Source organism: Mchenga conophoros, linkage group LG18 (genome assembly GCF_057382185.1).
Source record: "Mchenga conophoros isolate Kocher_MC1m ecotype Shallow Benthic linkage group LG18, M_conophoros_male_GT1.1, whole genome shotgun sequence".
Classification (NCBI taxonomy): domain Eukaryota; kingdom Metazoa; phylum Chordata; class Actinopteri; order Cichliformes; family Cichlidae; genus Mchenga; species Mchenga conophoros.
The window spans coordinates 2,291,330-2,312,357 of record NC_140543.1 but is presented as its reverse complement, the minus strand read 5'-3'; the positions used below and the strand labels follow the sequence as shown (position 1 = coordinate 2,312,357).

Here is a 21,028-nt window from a genome sequence, read left to right as displayed (position 1 = left end):
TTCTGCCAGCGTCATGTTTCTCTGATTGGCTGTCGCCTCGCTGCCGGCTAACGGGACTCTCCGAGTAAACGCAGAAGCAGCTGCAGGGTTAACGGACGCCGAGCAGCAGGAATGTGGTCCGATGTGTTTGAGTTTCCCAGGAACGACTCGCTGAAAGACTCAAACACTGAGTGTGTTTGTGCCCCGGGACTCGGCAACAACAGGAAGTCTTTCTGGACGTTCGCTTTAACTTTTTAAACTTTCAGGCTTCGGTGCTGCCTTTCTGTCGGCTCACACGGCTCTGAGTGGGCAGGAGCAAGCTGTTTGTAGAGGTCACCCTCAGTGTCCTGCTGCTGCATCAGTTTGGACAGCACTTTCACCTCCTTATCATAAAGCAGCAGACAAAAGCGTTCAGTTTGAAGCCGAGCATCACCATCTTTGTGTCACGAGGAAAGAAAACTGTCACAGATTAGTCTATCGTTCCTCCTCCGTGTTTCCTCCTTTCATCAGCAGGAAGCTGAAATGCTGTCGTGTGATTGGTGTAAATATTCCTCAAGTATAATTCGAGCACGGCGGCTCGTTTCCCTCAGTCCTGCGTGTCCTGCAGCGCCGCTCTGTCTTCATCACTAATACATGAGTGGAGATCATCACTGGCCTGGATCCTGCCTTCCTGCGTCCTCCGCCTGCACGTTTGCTCTGCAGCTTACAGCCGAGTCACGCCACGCTCACGATTTTCTCATTCAGTGGGTGGAGGTGGTCTCGTCGCTGCTGAGTGCTCAACGTGCGATCACCTCCAGCTCCTCTGAGGATGTTTGTGTTCAGGTGTGAAGCAGAGGCCGAGTCTGTGGTCGTGGTTTCAGTCTGAAAAGGGTGGAGTCCCTGCTCCAGGGCGGGGATGAGCTGCTGCCTCAGGTAGAGGCGGGTTGGTGGACGCTCTCCTGATCCGCTGTGATTAAGACAGAGCTGAGTGTGAAGGCAGAGGTGCTGATTTCCTGGTCGATGTTCCTAAAGAGGAGGAAATAATGGCCGGTGTTAGAGGCAGAAATGAGCTCGTGTTCTTAGAGAGATGAGCTGAACAGGAGCCTGTTAAGGTGGACTGACAGAGATCATGTGTCCTGTATGTCGCTCTGCACGTCCAGAGGAGCTGGAAGATGTGGCTGATTAGATGATGTTTGAGTCTTTATGGCATCAGAAGAGTTTTCCTCGTCTTCATGTGTCTCGTTTGAAACCCGCCTCATCTTGTGATGAACTCCAGCTCCTCCGTCATGCAGCTGGGGGTCCTCGTTCTGGTCGGTGTAGCGGCTCACCAACCAGTGCCTGCTGCAGGCAGAGAAGAAGAGAGGGTAATGGTCCCAGTCCAAGGTGGAGCTGAGCACGCCCAACCATGGAGCGAGACTCTGAAGAGGAACCTGAATCACATCGAGGATCAACCAACCAGAGACCGGCTGAGACTGCTGGGACAGGCAAACACTAGACAGGAAGTGCAGGGCTAGAATGACTAAGGGCTGAACTTTCAAAATAAGAGTGAGGAGATGACATCATTCTGTTGCTTGGATATAAAAATAGGAAGTGAAATGTAAACTGTGGTAGACGATGGCTGGACGAGCAGCCCGAGTAAAGTCTGTTTTTACGAAACATCTTTTTTTAATTTATTAATTTACAGTATGAGAATACAAAACTTTAGGTCAGCATGGAAGACATACACAGTCTCAACATTAGTATCTACTTACATCATGGTAATATTTAATTGTTCAGTACAAAAGGACTACACAATAAATTTTTCCCAGAGCTTCTTGAATTTCTCAAGCTCAAGTCTAAGGACAAAAGTAAGTCTTTCCATTCCAAAAATTTCTTCCACTATCCCAAACCACTGGGCCCGAGTTGGAGGGTCAGCCTTTAGCCATCTTCGGGTTTTGGCCTTTCTGCTGCTAGCCAAAAGTATTTTCAATAAATAATTATCTTTATGTGGAAGCGCCGTAGGTAAATTGCCAAGATACAACGTATCAAATGAATAGTCTATTTTTATCCCGACTATTTTGTGGCCACCTCCCCCCAATATGGCTGGATCCTTGGGCAGGCCCAGAAGACATGACAATGGTTTGCCATGGGGGTACCACAACCTCTCCAACATAGGCCCTGGCTCTGTGAGCCTGTTTGCCGAGCTGTGAATTTGTGTGATAAAAAATATCACAACATTTTTCCAACCAAACTCTCTTAAGGACCTTGAATTTGCAGTGGTAGCCTGAGACTCACATATTCCCCACCAGCTGTCCTCTGATATTTGTGAGCCTGATTCTCTCTCCCAGTTTTGCTTAATATACAACGTAGAGTAATTTTTAGAGGCTTGTATACTTCCGTATATTTTTGAGACCAACTTTTTAGAGTACTTTTTTTTGTATGCCTCTTGAAAGATATGAATTAGGTTGTATTCGTTTTCATCTCTGAATAGTAACGTCTTGTTGTAATAGTCTCTAACTTGCAAGTATCTATAGAAGTCATGCTTTGCCAATCCGTATGTATCTGAAATAGTTTTATAGCTTTGAAATCCCCCGTTTGTTGCTAGTGAACAAAAAGAAGTAATTCCTCTCAGTTTAAAGGTTCTGTTTAAAGGTCCCATCCAGCCTGGCAGGCACAAACTCTGGGTCATAAGCTATCCAATTCAAGGTCCTAGCCTGTTCTTCTATTTGTAGTTTCCTCACTACCCTGAACCGTAGTTTCAGGGTGAACTGGGTCAAATGGTTCAAATTTTTGTAAAAATTTTCAGCTTGGTTTTTATTTCCTAAAAGAGACTGTAATGGGAAGTCTAATTGAGTAATTTCCATGGTTTTCCATTTAGCTTCATGATTCGGGGAACACCAGTTTGCCAGGGGTTTCAGTTGTGCAGCATAATAGTAATCTTGTAAGCACGGCAAAGCTCTCCCTCCCGTCTCTTTTTTCAGTTGCAACGTTCTGTACTGGACCCTCGGTCTTCTGCTGTTCCAGATGAACCGTGAGATCCATCTATCCCATTCGTCAAATTGTTTTTGGGGTATCTCCGGGGCAGTGACTGGAAGAGAGAGAGAATTTGTGGTAGGGCTGCTCAATTAATCGAATTTTAATCACGATTACGATCTGGGCTTTCAACGATCATTAAAAATGACTGAGCCGATTATTAGCCCCTCCCTCATTTATCCGCGACACCTTAAAGGCCGGTCCGTGAAAATATTGTCGGGCATAAACCGGTCCGTGGCGCAAAAAAGGTTGGAGACCGCTGATTAAGAGGACCCGAGGGAAGCTCGGAAAGCTAAGCAGAAGTTATTTGGAGAGTGACTGCCGTTGGTTGAAAAGAGAGTTTAAAAAAAAAAAACTTCAGTGGTGTTGCACACTATTTTATATTATTTTTTAAAAGTCATTGTTAACCCTTTAAAGCCGGTCAGAGCAGCACGCTCCGTTTTGCGTAACTATTTTTAAATCCCTGTAGAACCTGAACCGTGTAAGCTAGCACAATAATTTGTTTTGCATATGAAACCGGAGGAGTTGTACTTACATCTGATGCCATCAGCTTGTCCTCGGTCACGGTTTCCTTCCACATATAGCTTTGCAAAAATTGCATAAAAAGCGCTTGCAGGAACAAAAACATAATATTCCAGAAACAGGCTTCGCCGTTCCTATCAGCTGGTCGTAACACTTCCCACAGTGAAATGATGCATATGCTGTTTTCTTTGCAAATTTGCATCATAGGATTGTTTTTTGTTTTTCCTGCAGTATATAAAAATTGCTGTATCTCCAAAATAAAACTATGAAGACACTCAAAATAAATTTCCTGTGGTGGGAAACTATTTTTTGCAACTTTATTGTATTTAAAGTTTTGAGGGATAAACCTCTTAAATTTCTCCAAGTAGAAATATATGTAAACAAAACAAACGCGATTTTCAATTTTTTTTGTAGTTTATTGCACTTTTTTGCAATTTATGTAATTACTATGCACTTAATGCATACATATTATTAAAATATGGGCTATAACAGTTGTATTGATGTATAGCAACTTGAAATGCTCCCACAAATGGCACTACAGCATGTAAAAAAATAATATAAGCTCTGGTGGACTTGGTTCTATAGTAGGTCTTAAAGGGTTAAATAAATATCGTCAAATAATCGTGATCTCAATTTCAGTGAAAATAATCGTGATTATCATTTTTGCCATAATCGAGCAGCCCTAATTTGTGGCAGAATGTTCATTTTAATTATTTCTATTCTATTACTCATATCCATGGGGAGGAGAGACCACCGAGTCAGATCTTTGTTGAGGGGCCATAATTGATTTCATAGAGTTTAGACATTTTATGAAACATCTTATCTGTGACACAAAGTGAGCTGCTGAGTATTTGAGGATTAAACCTGTGACGTGTTTTTGTTAGTCCTCCGTCACACTTCCTCTAATCTTAGCTCTTTGTTTTGGCTCATAGAAATAATTCCTGCCGGCTTTCTCCAAACTCACGGGTCTTTGTGGGGTCTTGGTCACGCACACAAGCACCAAAGGTTTCCACATATTCAAGTCTGTGTTATCGTACTTCAAAGGAAATTAATAAATTTTTTCTTATTTATGGTAAAAATGTGATTCCTGCTGCAGTAAACGAAGCCCTGCTTTGAGTGATTAAAATATTTCCCGCTGATTTTCCTGTTGGGGGAACGCCGACGTTTCCCCCGACGACGGCTCGGTTTTGATCTGGTTTCAGATCGATAAGCTCGGAGCCGAACGGATGGCGTGTTGCTGACAGACGTTCTCCGTCTCCGCTCTTTATCTTCATCAGATTATGGCAGCTGCAGCTTATTAATGTTGATTCTCCGAGTTTCATGCAAAGCGCCTGTTTAATGAGCTTTCTGCAAGCCGCACTGATCAAAGTTAATTTGTAATTTTAAAGACAAAACATTTTGTTTGGAGAAGTCTTCACCACTGAGACCATCGTGCAAAAATAATTGGACCCAGCTGTATTCATTACGTTTCTTTCTGACTGACATTAATATTTAGGTGGTGTGGAAGGATACTGGTGTAGTAGATGCGTAGAAAAACGTCGAGTCAGTTTATATCAGGACAAAAGCCTCAAATCCTGGTTTTAATCGTTTTAATCGTTTGTTTTTTAGTATTTATTTATCTATTTATGTGTGTTTTATGAAGGGGGCTGTGAAGAGTTCCTTTTGGGACATCGGGGCTGACGTGAGATGCTCTGTGGGTCGGTGTGTGTCTGTGTTTTGTCCATCTTTCCTCTGATTGGCTGCCCCTCGTAAACAAAGCATTTGAAGAGCGGGTTGGTGGGGCGACTTAAAGGGGTCGTCACCTGTTCATTTGCAGCTTCATATTTGTCTTCTTGGACACTCCTAGGGTAGCTTTGCATGTTTGTCTTATACTGGGCAGCCAATCAGTTCATCCCTACATTTAAGCTAACTTTATTCTCATTGGCTGCCCCTCGTAAGAATGTGGATGGGGCTTCTGAGGTGAGCTTTGCTCGTACTTTCACTCGCCTCATCATTAGAAGCTTGAACATTCCCACGAGAACAGCAGATACGTGACGGGAAGACGAGAAAACTGCGTCGACAAAAGGCTGCAGCTTTGCTCAGCGCATGAATCCCAGTATAGAAGGCGTACGCCTGCGGTTTTAAATTACAGCGGCTCGAGCAGAATTATAACCCGGTATGATCTTATAATCCACAGAGAGGTCAAATGCTAGATCAGGAGCTGCAGTGTTGGATTAACACTCTCTGTGCTGCTGAATGAGTTTTCTAACGTGGCTCTTTACAGGGAATTTCCTCAACTTATAAATAAATAAATGAGTGGAGAACAATGGGGCGGGTGGTGGGGGGCACGGGGATGTCTGGCAGGGAGTTTTGGGTCCTGTGCAGGGAAGGATCTCACTAACCGACCCCCACTGAAGACCTGCAGGCATCACGTCCTCCACAGACAGAGTTGTACTTCCTCTTTGGGACGTCTAGACCAAAATACTTCATTTTGCTCTACAAGGGCCTGATATCCACTTCCAAGGACATTATGCTGCCACTGTGCTATCAAAATTTAAAACCAATGTCCTCATATGTGGATCTCAGGTAATTCTTTGTTTTGACATTCATCAGGTCCCAATCAGCCCAAATAGCAAAGGAAAAATAAATATGCATGCCATGAACGAGTTCGGGTCTTAGGAGGTTAAAGCTCTGTCATCCACAGCAGCGAGTGAGTTTGGACAGAGTCGAAGCTGCTGCAAAGAGGTGCGTTTGATTCATAACACAGCACAAAGGAAACGAGCAAGAAAATAAGTCAGTTTGTCCGGATTGTTTTGCTAATCTTCAGAAGGAAAATAGTCATTGCATGTAGCAGTCATGTTTGTGGAAGTAACGTTAGCATGTGTCACGTGACCTCGGCATCATACAGACTTCCTGTGACGTCGTCTGTGCAGCGCGATGAGGAAACCTCGTGTTAATGAATAAAACTACCGCCGTGGGTTTCAGTCGTTCTCCACTCTTCACGCCGTTTCCCGTTTTCCTGCGGTGCTTTAGCATCGGTCAGAGAATCGGCTCCACCTGCCGTTTGCCTTCATCAACCAATCACCTCTCATTCAAGCAGCTGCGGGCCAATGAAACGAGTGCCTGCATTTGAGCTGGAGTTTACATTTAGAAGCTGAACTCTGCCGTCGTGACTCATGACCTTAAGTAATAATCACCTTCATCCGTCTGACTGACGCTGCCGAGCTTCTTCCCAAACTCCTTCCTCTGGCTCTGCGTGCCCGAGGCCTGGGCGTGTTTGTCACGCTCACCCTGACGTCCCAGCATCCCTGATGAAAAATAGATTTCTGCCACACAGTTTTCCAATCTGCCAACCCCCCCTTCACCAAAAGGAGACGTGTGCAGCAGGCCGAGCATGGTGTAATCCCTCTGTGGACACGACGATTACCCCCGGTTCATAATCCACCCCTCACCCCCGCCGCCGCTGATTTGCAGAGAGCGCGAGCCGCCAGCTTCAGTTTGTTTTCCTTCTCATTCTTTCTGTTCAGACCGGCTTGATTCCTCCGTCAGAAACAGATGGCGTCCCACGAATCTTTTCAATTTAATAAATCAACATCGGGTTTTCAGCCCAGAAGATTTGGATGTTATTCTGCCGCTCTGAACTCGGCTGCTTTTGGCTGCCCCAGAATTTAGGTTTCCAGCGCTGAAGGTCAAAACTGCGACTCTATTATATTATAATTAAACCAAGATATTCCCGCCTCAGAAAAGCTCAGGTGGAAGGAAAAGCATCCAACTTGTGTCACGTTATAAGATGTAAATTGTGGATTTTCTGAGTATTTCACAAACTGGAAAATGGAGCTTTGACAGACCAAAACTAAAGTAACTTAACCTATCAACCACTGTAGGTGAACCATGACAGTAGGACGGGGCAGCGAGATGTGCTGTAGTTTTTTAAAGTCACTAACATCAACATCACGTTCCCAACAACACTGCACAGAGTTTTGTTTCCTGGACTTTGAGTGGAAACATTTTAAATGCATCTTCTGTGTTTTATAACTGATGTGAGTTAACCCTTTAAGACCTTAAGAGCTTATCTTTATATTCTTTATATTCTTACATGCTGTGGAGCCATTTGTGGGAGTATTTTAAGTAGCTATACAGCAACACAACCGTTATAGCCCAAATTTTGATAATATGTCTGCATTAAGTCTATAATAACTACATAAATTGCAAGAAAGAGCAATAAACTACAGAAAAGTTAAAATCTTTTTTTTTTGTTTTGGTTTTTTTACACATATATTTCTATTTAGAGAAATTTTATCCCTCAAAACTGTAAATACAAAAAAGTTGCACAAAATAGTTTCTAACAACAGCAAGTTTATTTTGAGTGTTTTCATAGTTTTATTTTTGAGATACACCAATTTTTATAGACTGCAGGAAAAATAAATATTACAATGCAAATTTGCCAAAAAACAGCAACACAAATAAACTATTTCCAGCAGCGCAATGTGAGTTCTAAGCATCCCAGAAAATCATGAAGTCAACATGAGTTTTAAAAACACCAGTACAGGCTTATAAGGCCTCGAAGGTTAAAAAAACTGCGTCACTTCCGGTTCAGCCAGGTCATGGCGGACATGGGATAGTTCGGGCTGACGTCTGTTCCAACGTAGGAAATGTTTTGAACAGCTGATCGGATCAGCAAAGCGTGTTTCTGGAGTATTATGTTTTTGTTGCTAGAAGGGCTTTTTATGCTGTTTTTACAAAACTATATGTGGAAGGAAACCGTGACCGAGGACAAGCTGATGGCATAAGATGTAAGTACAACTCCTCCGGTTTCATATGCAACAAAAATTATTGCGCTAGCTTACGTGGTTGCAGAGCTACTGGGATTTAAAAATAGTTACACAAAACGGAGCGTGCTCCTCCGACCGGCTTTAAAGGGTTAATGTCGGTTTGCTTTCATCTTTGCATTGATGATATTTTAGGTTCCCTCCAGGAAAAAGTGTTTATACGTTTGGTTTGATGTGCTGCTGTTTGTTAGCAGGAATAATGGAAACGATCGGACTCATTGATCCGGGAATGTTTGGACAGATTGTGCCGTAGCAGGATTTGGCAACATCGGAGACCTGGTGTCCTCGCAGATGCAAAACAGCCTGAAATAAGAAATGTTTGTACAACTTTGAGTGAATGTGGAGCTGCTGAGCTGCTCCCGATCGCGTCGTTAGAAACACAGAGGAAACGTTTGCATCACCTCTCAGTTTATTGTGTGATAATTCTGCCCCTCCTTTGTTAAAGCCGTGAGGACCACACACTGAACACAGGAAATCTCCACGTCTTCATCTCCTCACACAGCTGCACATTTAACGTGTACGGTCACGTCTGTGAGTGCGTGAGTTTGTCCAAACCACGCCTTTATCGAAACCAGCTCGAGTCTGCTCAAGGATCCAGGCTCCTCTGATTGTGGTTGTTGTTGTTTGTGATTTGGGGAATAATTATGACGATGATGATGAAGCTTTATTTGTCACTTGCAGTTTGCTGCAGTGAAATCGGACCTCTTCAAACCAAACGTACATTACACAAACATCACGTCGGGTAGACGGGTCAGAACAGGTAGCATCAAGAAACACAATGAAATGTTCAACACAACAAATTCTGACTGAAGCTGTGATAATTCAGCAGGTTTAAGAGGCCTCGGGCTGCACAGAGACGTGGGAATAACACGGCGCCGGCTTCTGAAGACGTGACGATATGTTGAGTCAGATCAGTTTTAAGTGAAGCTTTTGATGTTGCATTTATAATCTGGACCTCTGCGATCCTCCCGACGTCACTCACAGAGGCCGCGGTCAGCGAGTCAGAGTTCATGGGATGAAGCACACGAACACCCAACGACGTTATTCGGAGCATCGTTATGAAACATGAATCTGATTATTTCTCCTCAAACTCGAGCCCAGTTTCATCCTCTGGAAGCTGAGTGTTGTCGTTCCACTTGTAGCTGCACCGTGGTCACGAGGCAGCGCTCTTATTCTGAAACTACAGGAAGGTGTTTGTGAAATGTGAGTGTGGAGGTGCGTTTCTGTGTGCGATGGGAGAATCGAGTAGACGCACAGATTCACATCACGATGTACAAACATGCTCGCAGTGTCATGTTCAGGCTTGTGAAACAGGTTGTTGTGGGTCGTTTTAAGAGTCGTGGTGTCGTTCCTGCAATCAGGAAACTTTTATGTGGCGTGTTTACTGTGCGTGGAACAGCTGAGAGACGCTCGCACACTGAACTACACGTTTGACGTGAGTCGTGTTTCACACACGTCCTCACACGTGCACGGCTTTGACGTTCAGCTGAGCAGCAAACCTGTTTGTTAGGCAGATGTGTGACACATTAAAGGAAAAACACCTGCCCACTCCACTGACACTGAGTGTTCATATCACAGACAGGCTCAAACCCCAAAATGTTTGTATGTTTATCAGTAAACACGAGCGGCTGCGGGAGAACAAAGGGACTTCTCATGATGTTAAAGCTGAAACGTATACGAGTGAGTTTTCAGGAGCACCTGAGACAAACAGTTTGACTCCAGCAATCAGTCGTCGTCAGTATTTCATCAGGTTCATCTAATATTTATTTTCTCGTCTTTCTGTTTCTGCTGCGACAAAGCCGACCCTGGATCGGCGACTCTAAATCTGCATGTTGGTCTGCGGCTGTTTCCGGGCTCAGAGTGAGATTCATAAACCTGGAGATGAGTTAAAGCTCAGCTTTGGCGAGAAGGTTGCGAGGAAGGCGAGCGATGCCGTGACCAACAGCGGCGGCTGAGAGACTCGTGTAAACGTTTCCTTTGTTCTTCGTCGTTTTCAAAAAGACTTTCCAGCGTTCTGCTTTTGTTTGTAGTCGTCGGTGGGATTTAGATTAATCCGCGTCTGATCTGCACTGCTGACCTCTGCGAGCTCTGGGTGTGGCCAGTTCATGCCGCTGCAGTGTGGTCGTGCTGATGGCGACTGCAGTCTAAACAGGCGTGGTCTTTTCTTAGAGCGGACAACAGACGCTGCTGTGTCCGACTCGCTCTAACTGGCTAATGTGATCACAGTCACTGGGCCAGTTATCTGTCAGCTGGTTTTAATTAAATCCCAGTCCTGCAGGTCAGAAACGAGAGCTGAAGACGTCTGAGGAAACGTCCCACTGTGGAAATCTCAGACCTGTGGATTATGCACCGCGTACACGATTTATTAAACCTGATTAATAGATCAGTTTTTGCATTTAGGCCGATGATGTGCTGCTCTGCTTCCCAGTCACCCAGAGTTCCTCTGCCGTCCTGCAGCCGTCGAGCATTTTGGTCTCGGTCAATAATTAAATGTGGAGAGAAAGTCTCGGGTAAAAACAAAACTAAGCATCATCTTTGTGGTTAAGCTGCTCAGGTTTTAAAAGTTTCATGTTTGACTGAAATCAGGGAGTCTCTGCTGTGTTTTACTCTTTTATTTAAAGTAATGATTTGGTGTTTGAATTCTGAACCTTTCTTTGATTCCTGCTTTTAAAAAATCCCAGATTGCTGCCGTGTTTCCAGCTTCAGGGTCTCTGCGGTTCCTTCGTCTTGCAGACTGTTTGACAGCCTCTGCGGTCACAGCAGAGGCTGTCAAACAGAAAGCTCTAAGTTGGGAAGCAGCTCGCTGGTTTCACTGTAAAACGATCTCTGAGTCTCCCACAATTCCACAGAGGTCTCTCTGTTATTGGGCATCAATTCAGCGCCGTGTTTAAGGTCGTCCCCCGAGGACAGACGGACTGACAGCAGGGAAACCAGCGCTCTCACGGTCAGGTGACCCCGGATCCTTTCATTTACTCGGGCTCAGTTTGCACTGCTTAAGTTTAAAGAATAAAAAAGCTGCATTAAACCCTTCAGTGAAAGAAGCAGCTTAAGCTGGTTTAAAGTGCAGGTCAGTGTGTGCTCTCGATTAGACCTGTTAGTCTCCTCAGTTTAACAGTTTGGTTCATTTACAGAAGTCTGGAAACTAAATACTCAGTGAACATCCGTGTATTCAGTGACGTGACCTCGATTACTTCTGGCTGTTAAATTGTCGCACGCTCTCGACCACTTTGTTGGACTATATAAACCAGCTCTTCTCCTGCTGTGTGCGTTTGCTTCCACTAACCTCTGCCCACCAAAGCCATGTTCACCAGAGAAGTCTTTGAAAGAGTCCCGAAGGTAAATATTTGGTGTTTGGAGCATAACTGTCAGGAAAAAGTGTTTTAAAACCATTTTTGAGACATAATCAGAAACTTTTAAAAGAATTTTCCCTGAAAATCTGATCAGTGACTGCACATGCTGTTTACATCCCGGGACCAATGAAATTAAAGTTGCTGAGTGTGTGCTGCATGTCACAGCCTCTAGGGGGCGCTGGCTGGGAAAACAAAAGCAGACTTGACATTGAGCATCATTTCTGGTTTTTATTTCTCGTCATTCGTCTCCACATTTCATCGTTTAATCCTCTAGCCTGCTCATGGTGACCTCCACCTCCCTGTAATCCAACTTTGTCTTTCTATCTGTGTCTGTATTTGTTTAAATCTACGCTTTGTGCAGCATCTGGTCTCTGCAGGAGGAACTGCAACATGCTGCACACAGTGATGCAGGCCGGCGTTAAAATGTTATGATATCCTTCACTTTGTCGTCTTTAAAGGAACGGTCAGTAAATGTTATTTAGGTTAATAGAAAAAGTGAGTATGCTCATAAAAACAGATGCAACAGCATGTAGTTAAATCTGCCATTAAACTAATGCATCCACTAACAACTTATAATGAATCTGTTAAAAACACCGTCATGTTCCTCAGTCAGACTGGAATACCTCAGCCTGGAGGAACACAGTGCTACGGCCTCTCCCAGAGGAAAGAAAGCTGGATTTTTATCAGCCGGCAGTCTGCTGACATCGACTGGTGGAGGTTTTATCCTCTAACTTTAACTTCTCTCATTTCCAGCTCATGATTTTGATTCTTGAACTTGAGCTTTGCATGATTTTTTCCGCTAAGAATAATCCTTCTTTGTCTCAGTTCATTCCTCCTCCGACTGAAACAAGCTCCCTCTGCTCCACTCTGTGAGGAGGTGCACATCTGCTGCACTCTTCAGGATTATTTCACTCATCAATAACTTCTGTGTATTGGTCTGTTATCTTGTAACCATGTAACCTACCCCGCTGTTGATGCCGGTGTGTGGTGGTCGCGTCCTGGTGGTTTAGAAACAAACCAAACGCTGCAGCTTCGTCCCTCTGGCGCCCTCGCTGTTTGTCGTGGTTTCCTCACATCCTTTCTGATAGTTCCCAAGAATTACTGAGCAGGCCCGTCACAGGCGCTGCGTTGAGACGACGTGTAGTTATTCTTCCAGGGAGGTGTCGGCCTGCGGCTAATGACGTGTCCGCAGCGTGGATTTATCACAGAGTGTCAATCGCACAGCTTATGACTGTGGGGCTCAGTATCAGCAGATATCCAAAGCTAAAGTGTCTGTACGCTAGCTGAGCTTAAAGTCTGGATGGATCTCCACCGTCAAGTCTTTCACTAAGTGCCAAAGGTGTCACTGGTAAAACAGTCAGTGGGCTTCACCCTGTGGGGTCATGAGTGTGGGAGCCTGATGGGATCCAGCTGCTGCTGAGACTCTTCAGTTCGGGGCCAGGATGCTGCAGACGAACAGAGTTCACACAGTTGTGGAAACAAAGAGGCGACTTTGTATTTTTAGTTCTTGCATCAGCTTCTGCGCTGATATCTGAGGCTATTTTCAGTCATCAAAGGCTTTTACAGAAGCTGCAGTCAGAGAAAATCACAGCGCTCTCCTGCACTGATGTTGGCTCCATGTTGTTCTTAGTCATGTGACCGACCGGCCCACGAAGCACACCTGATGATAAATGTGATAATTCAGCCCGGTTCAGGGTGAGTCTGCAGGTTAGAGACGTTGCAGCTCCACGTGGCACTGCTGGTAGCCATGGTAGAGGCTTTTATTGTGAAAGAGCAGAGCATAGGAAGCCCCTGAGTGCTCAGAAAGAACGTAGTTTAGTTTGGACTGTTACAAAGCAGATAACACCGTCATTAAAGGCTGCAGAGGCAAAGAGCCCAGAGGCTGAGAAAACAGTGGGCAGGTTGAAGAAATAAGTTTTGATGTTTGTCTGTGAAAAGCAGTCGTGTTTCTTTGTGCTGGGAAAGCAGAGAAAGGTCTGTGGGGGTGGGTCAGGATGCAGGTGGGTTGCAGTGGGTAAGATGGCGAGCAGAGCTGGAAGTTTGAAGGTGATCCGCTGCCTGTCGACAGGCGACGGTCTGCAGAGGTGGAGCCGGAGCAGCTTTTATTTGATTGGTTCGGATTGTAAATGTGGACCCAATGAAAGTTTCCAGTGGGTGTAAAAGTAGGAGACTTTATGGCGGAGCGGCTTTTTGTTTTATTTATAGCACTCGATGTCCAAAGCTCCAAAATAGAGGCTGTAAAGCCTCCAGGAGCCCGGAGGATGTTTGGGATTCCTCATTAGTCATGATTCTGCTTCCTCGGATCGATCCAGGCGCTGCACTCGTTTTACATTTTTACTGAGCTCGGTACTTTCTGAGGTCGTTAGAAATCTGTGTGGAAAGGGTTAACAGGCAGCGAGACGCCGCTGCGGGCTGACGGCGGGGAGTGCCAGAGATTTAAAGGCCAGTGGTCATCCCGAGGAGCTGTTGAAGTGGTGATCTGACGGTTTAGGGGGAAACATCTGTGCCGGCTGGGCGGTCAGCTGCCACGGCGAGCCAAAGAAAGCCCGCTTATTTTAGATCCGCTCGCTGTGAGCGCGTTTCGGGATGTAAAAAAAGCTCGCTGGATGCGGCTGCCAGGGCGAAGCTTTTTATAATAACAGCCTACTGTAAACATCTGAACGTGGAGTCATGATATCAATCACGCTGTCAGTCGCTGTTAGTCCCTCGCTGCAGCAGTTTGACCTGCTGAGCTCAAACCGAGGAGGTCAAAGCTTCATTATTTGAGCGACGTGCTTCAGCTTGTGGCCTCATCAGGAACGTCTGCATATAATAAAACAACCAATCATAAGCATCCATACAGTGTGGCAGAAGCATGTACGGCTGAGTATGATAGCTCAGGTTAAAGTCAGCCATCGTCCCTGGAGACGATTCATAGTTCTTTAAAAACAGGACAGACCTGCTCGAACACTCACAGAGATGCAGGTGCTTTATTTTGAAAAGCTCTGCTTTAAAACTCCTGATCTGTCTGATTCTTTTACTCCTGCTTTAACAGTGAAATGAGTCACTGTGCAGGAAGATTTCCATCTGAGATTCAGTGTTTTTTGTTTGCTTTATTCTTCATTTCTCTGAATGTGACAGGTGTGTATCAGGTGACTCACCTGTGGAAACCTGATCCTGACCTATAAATGAAAGCGTGAGCAGCATTTCTTTAATCTGTTTTAAAAGTTTTTAATGACAGGAAAACCTCCAAACGTGTCACGTGCTGTACTTTTACTGAACGTTAATGTCGGCCTGATGAAGCCGTTTCCTGTGTGTCGCCTCCACCTCGAACAAAACCCGCGGTCGTGACCCCGACGAGTGTCAGGTCGGTGTTTGTCCTCCACTCTGGCCTCCCTCGCCTGCTCCGTGAGCTCTGAGCTCAGCGAATTAGATTTTTAAGTGAAGAAATACTCAAATCTAAAATGTTTTATGAGACGGGAACCTTTCACTTCTTATCAAAGCTTTTATTGTGAAAAATTAGTAATGGAAACTGATCAGATTTCAGCTTAATTCTGATTAAATAAAATATATTTCTACTCTAATTACACCTGCGACCTGCGCCAGGGAGAGCAAAGGACGTGCAAGCTGTTAGACAGGAAATGACAAAATAGACGGAGCCTTCAAAATAAGAGCGAGGGAGGAGTCTACCAGTCAAAGACAAATAAAATAAATGAAGCTGAAAACGACTCCATTACCAATTGCGTGTCTCTCTGTGTCCTCGCAGATATCCAGGAGTTTTACGAAGTGACCTTATTGGACAGTCAGAGATGGGTGGAGTCTTCCAAAGGGGCGGACCCCATGGCGCCCGTCAACCTATGGGACTTCTCCAGCCTTCAAAGTACAACGGTGACCTCGGACACGCTGCCCAGCCTTAGCACCAGCATCGAGGTAAGAACTCCAGCTGCTGCCGCTCCGCCTGTCAGGACAGGAAGTGCCACCAACACTCGGGTTCTTTTTCCTGCTTCCTGCTGCTCTGTAGCAGAGACGCCGACCGTTGGTTAAAAATAGAAAACGGTAAAAATAGATCAAACCTTTCAGACCTCGCAGGATGAAAAATGAAGCTGCATTTGATTTGCAAAGCAGCTCGATGGACAAACTGACGCCATCTGTTCCCCGCTCGCACTAAACGAGGAAAAGCAGGATTCCCGCCAGCGCCGGCTCCTCGACGGGTACAAACGGGTCGAACTCCTGGTCACAGCGTGTTTGGTTTGATTAGTTTGGGCTGATGAGCAACTCGTTTCACTGCAGCAATAATATTTCTGCTTGGAGCCTCATTAAGTGTCGGTTTTCTTCCTTCAAAAGAAAATTCACAAAAACTGTGATGAGACTGTTTTATCCAGAACGTTAAAATTACAGGAGCTGAAATACATTTTTGTGCTTCTGATTTCCAAAACCCTGAAACGCATAAATGCATCTTTAGCTCACGCTACGCTGAGCGGTTGTGGTCGGTCGTCTCCTAAAGGCCAAGAAAACCCCTCAGTCAGTGTGTGGATGCCATCTGTTATCACTCCTCCTGCTCTTATTTTGAAATAAGAGCTGGATCTTCCTGTCTTGTTTACCAGTTACAGCAGCCATGTCTTGGTATTTCCTGGCAGTGACAGAAACAGTCATCACTCATACATGAGAGATTTAAAAATAGAGAATGACACGGTGGTGTTTTGGCGTTCGTAACTGGAGAAGCCAAAATGAAACCTTTTCTTTCCTGTTTACTTTTCTGGGCTTTTTTAAAATATAGACGTAACCACAGTGATGTCACCCTTTGGTTTTGTCCTCAGTCTTAGCAGTTTGGCTGCCACCATGTTGGTTTGTTTGGAGCCAGTAGTGAACATCTAGGTAGTTAAATGCTCAGTTATCTGGTAATGCTAGCAAGCATGCATTCAGAGACATGGAGTGGTGCTAATTAATGCTAACATCCAATTTAAATTGTTACATTTCATTAAATCTGGAAGTCAGACTTCTTGGACGGTCTGTTAGTGCCGTAACCTCACTGTTGGTCAGATGATGTCATTAAAACAGTCCAGAATACCAGCTCAAGCCTGGGAGCCAGCTAGCAGCTACAACCACCTGTGTCGCCATTCACCTGTCAAAGAGGCCACGCCCCTGAAACTACAAACTGTAAACCCTTAAACGGCTCTGGAGACCAAAGCGGTTTCCGTATCCGGCTGTGAACTTTTTATTTAAAAAGTCTGTGGGAACTCACTCGCTGCCGGAGCCTCTGGTGGACATTGGAGGAACTGCAGGTTTTCTTTTGATCATGAATTAAATGTTAACTTAATTTTTCATGTTTCAAATGAACTTTTAGTAATTATGTTCTGCAGAATTCGTTCGGCAGCACTTTCCTAGTTTGTGCTGTTTTTAACATTTGGCATTTCTTCTTAGCTGCTCTCACATGTTAACTAAAAACATGTAATCACTGCGCCATCTGGTGGTACAAATTGGTATTGAACAAAATGAAAGTCGCGATTCAGCCTGAGCTTCTGTTTCACGCTGTGCACAGGTGTGTTGGACATAAATCTGGAGCGGCGTTTCTTCACCTTGAGTTTAAATGATGTTAAAACAGAAACTCTACCAAAGTGCTTTTAAATGTTTGACTGGGTCTGATTTTCAGCCATGAGAGCAACTGTTCAGTTTCTCTCTGCTGTACGTGACCGTGCGCCTCCGCAGCAGCTTTGAGCTAAAACACGACGTTTGTGTTGGAGGACACGATGGCGTCAGATGTCCTTCACTAGTCCACAGGACAGTGATGATGATGATGAAGATTTAGATCAGCAGCCTGAGGAAGAACAAACTTCATGAGTTGTGCAGTTAAAGCGAGGAAAGTGAAAATGAGACGAGTGATGTTTCCTTCTGCAACGACAGTCAAGCGTGTGAGCGCTCGTGGAGGTTCACTCCCCTGCCGAGGTGGAGATCATCCAAAGTTATTAAAGGCGGAGCTGCTGGTTTCATCGTGTGTGTGTGTGTGTGTGGGCGCGTGTGTTCCACTCGCTGAGGTTGTGTTTAACCTCAGGTGTGGTTTTGTGCTTCTGACTTCCTGATGACATGTTTGAGGGGCCGTGTGTGTGTGTGTGTGTGTGTGTGTGAGTGAGTGTGAGTGAGTGAGTGAAGGGAAAGCAAATATCAACTGTTTCCCTCCACCTGATTTTTATCTAAACTGTCATCAGTTACACTTCATCACCGTCTGGCAGTTTGGTTACGTCAGTAATTTATTGATTGTTTGGTTATAAAACGACCAGAAAACATTAAAACTGATCCCTCGTTAGTCCCTGAATCAAAGCGAACGCATTAATGTTCGAAAATCCAAACGACGTTCAGTTTCAGGGAAAAAACAAACGATTGTTGTTGTCTGATGTTTTTAAACACGCATCTCAACAAGAAAACAAACAGAAATAATGTTGAACATCAAACTGTTATTGATTGGAAATCCACAGATTTAAGTTACACTTTCTATAATATAAGAAGAACAAATCTCCTCCAGTTTCCAGTTTTGTGCTGATCTGATGTAAACCTTTGTGAGGACGTTTAAACTTCTCACTTGAAAAACAGTCCGAGGTCACCGACGCTGAGATTTCACTCTCGTGTTGATCTCACAGTTGATCAAAGACATCATTGATCAGTTTATTATTGGAGTTATTTTACCTGCAGAATGAATCTGTGTGTGTGCAGACCTGCTGCTCAACCCTCAAACTACAACTTGGTTTATTCCAGATGTTGTGAAGTTCCAGAGTCAATGCAGCACATCAACAGTCTGTAACAAACATCAGAAATACAACAGAGCAGCTCGATAAAATGTAACGTCACAGAACAGAAGATAAAATCGCACAAAACCAAATCAAATGGGACAAAAAGTCAAATAAAATAAAGACTCGCTGAAAGTAGAACTCATGGAAAATGTTCAGTTTAGTAGAAAAAGTGACTCTGCAGGTAAAACGGGGGGAAAAAGACAGAGTGAAAGTGGTGACTGATGTTTTAGTTTTCTGACGTCTTATAATTTGAAACAATCGATTGATTATTGGTAAAAGTGAGAGATTAATGCCAGCGATCTCCATCAGTCTGCACGCTTCACATGCTTTTAAAGTTATTTTCAGTAAAGTTTCTGTTTTCTCTTCCTGAAAAACGAGAGCAGAGGCGGCAGGTTGTTTGTTTGGTGCTTTAAATCCCGAGACCTCGGTGTTTGTGCGTCTGCGGCACAAACACGTCTCCAAGATGGGATTCGCGACGTTGTGGTGAACGCCAACATGTGAAACGTGAAAGCCGGCGATTCTGTTAGTGAAACGAAAACGGAGCAGTCTGCCTCCTCTGCTTCTTTCATTCGCTCTAATCCCGTGTTTTCATAATAGCAGATGGGATCAGCCAGAAATTGGAGTATAATCCAGAAAATGTTATTTTGTGTCTTTGTATGAGATTGTTTTTTTGGGAGGGGGTTAAAGCTAAAGTCTGCAGAGGTTGCCTTGGCAAACAGCTGGAGTCTGGATGTAATGCCTCATTATTCCCGTGCTGTGCACTCGGGCAGGTGGACGGAGACGTTCATCCGCTCGCGGCTGGCCTGAGGTTAGCGTTCAGGGTTGCGGGGCAGCTGATGCACGCTCAGGATTTACTCTGACGCTCGCTATGTGAGTGAGCGGCACATCCAGGTTAAGTGGAGGTTACGGTTCTCATCCGATGGAGCTGGCCAACCGTTCCTCTCTTCAGGCAAAGCTAAGCCTGCACTTCCTGAGTGAGGCATCGGGCTTCTCGCTTTGAGGAAGACAAAGGAAAATGTCTGAATTTAAAAATGACACGAGAAGCTTCTCCAGAACGTCTTTCACCTGCTTGTCTGTTTGCTCCCGCCTGATCCAGTCCGTTTGTTGTGTGAGGAGCTTTTCCAGAGCCGGGTTTGGGTCACATGGGTGTAAAGGTGAGCTGGTTGTTTGACCAGGCGATCAGTACTCCATCTGTATCCTCTGGAGCCAATAAACTGGCTCCTTATCTTCAGAACAGGTCGAACGTGACAGCCATAATGACCCCGGGAGTTTTCTGCCAGCCACCATAACACGCTGCTGCAGGTGGGGACTCGTGTCAGTGAGAGCACAGCTGGTTGGGTTCCAGTCCTTTGCAGATGCATGAACGGAGGCAAACATGCGTCAGTGTGAGGTGGACATATTTCAGCAGTCAGAGATGGAGGGCGGGACGTACGCATCATGTTTAGATCGGAGCACAAACCTGACGTTGGCTGAGATGTTTCAACCTGCTGTGTTGTTTGATTGAATGCTTTTCTTCTTCTTTCCTCTTTTTCCCGACTGTAAATGCTCATGCTCCCCCGTAGGACTCCCCCCTCCTAAACGAAATCCTCCACACGTTGGCGCAGGCCAAGCGCCCGCCTGGCCGTGACGGACAAGTAAGTACTGCCTGCTGTTGGTGGGAGGGGCTGTCGGTGTCGTCCACCTTCGCCGCATGTCCCATCCAGTCCTCGTGTGCTTTTTTTGGGCCATCGGAGGGGTGGGGGTCAGGGGTCAGGTTCGCCCAGACGGCCTCAACGTGTCGCTTTGAGTCGTTCTGATCTGAGTTTGGATGAAAGTGGAACCAGAGCTGAAGTCTGAGGGTTGTTTTTAACGCTGATCAATAAAACAAACTCGCAGCTCTCACCGAGGAGCCGTGGCTTCATGGTCGGCGTGTGAGCTGAACTCTGACCTGACGCTGCGCTCCTCCAGTTTTCATCCTCCATCTTCACGTCTGGTCTCAGTGTTTAAATATTTCTGTCAGCAGGAACGCGGCGGCACGTCGAGGCTGTCTGTGCTGTGTTCAGGGGTCGTGGGTTCATCGTGCTTCATTCGTTTTGGTTCATGTTGTCGGGTCTGAACGGTACACCTCCGGTCCTCAGAGCTGCACACACACACACACTAACACACAGCTGTCACTGATGTGGTAAAAACTTTATTAACTGATTTACACGAACGACTTTTCGTCGAGTGAGTCTTCAGTCGTTTAGAGTTTACGCATCGAATCAGGTGTGACGAGCTTTTCTTTTCACGCTGTGACCATAAATGGAAAACGAGACACCATGTTTCACATGAAAACATCACAGCTAGCTAATAGATGCATGTGAGCTGTTATTCTGCAGTTATGAGCTTTGAGAACAGTTGGTGCTCAAAGGCTTCACTTTACTGGAACAACAAACCTAAAATGTAACCAGTGTTTCCAAAACAAGCTGTAAATCAAAGTTAAAGTGATATTAAAATCATTTAAAGTGTTAAACGTGGATTAAAACTGGCCGAGGGTCTCAAACTGAAGCCAGATGAAATAGATTCATTTACCCACAGCACAATAGAAACACAGTAGATTTAATAGAGCTGCTCACAGCAGCAGTAAATGTGTTTAAGA

At 45.0% G+C, this 21,028-nt stretch overlaps 1 protein-coding gene across 14 annotated transcripts in view; it reads left to right on the top strand.

Annotated features, from left to right (window-relative positions):
• The window catches only part of dlg1b (discs large MAGUK scaffold protein 1b), a 100,252-nt gene that overhangs the window by 7,075 nt on the left and 72,149 nt on the right, over positions 1-21,028 (top strand). For 12 of the 14 annotated variants that reach the window (XM_085254166.1, XM_085254169.1, XM_085254167.1 and 9 more), the window contains exon 3: positions 15,396-15,559. In XM_085254166.1, the coding sequence (XP_085110292.1) occupies positions 15,396-15,559 (164 nt within the window). Of the gene's footprint in view, positions 1-15,395; positions 15,560-19,973; positions 20,046-21,028 lie in introns of all 14 variants that reach the window. The other 2 variants (XM_085254178.1, XM_085254179.1) reach the window with 1 other exon arrangement.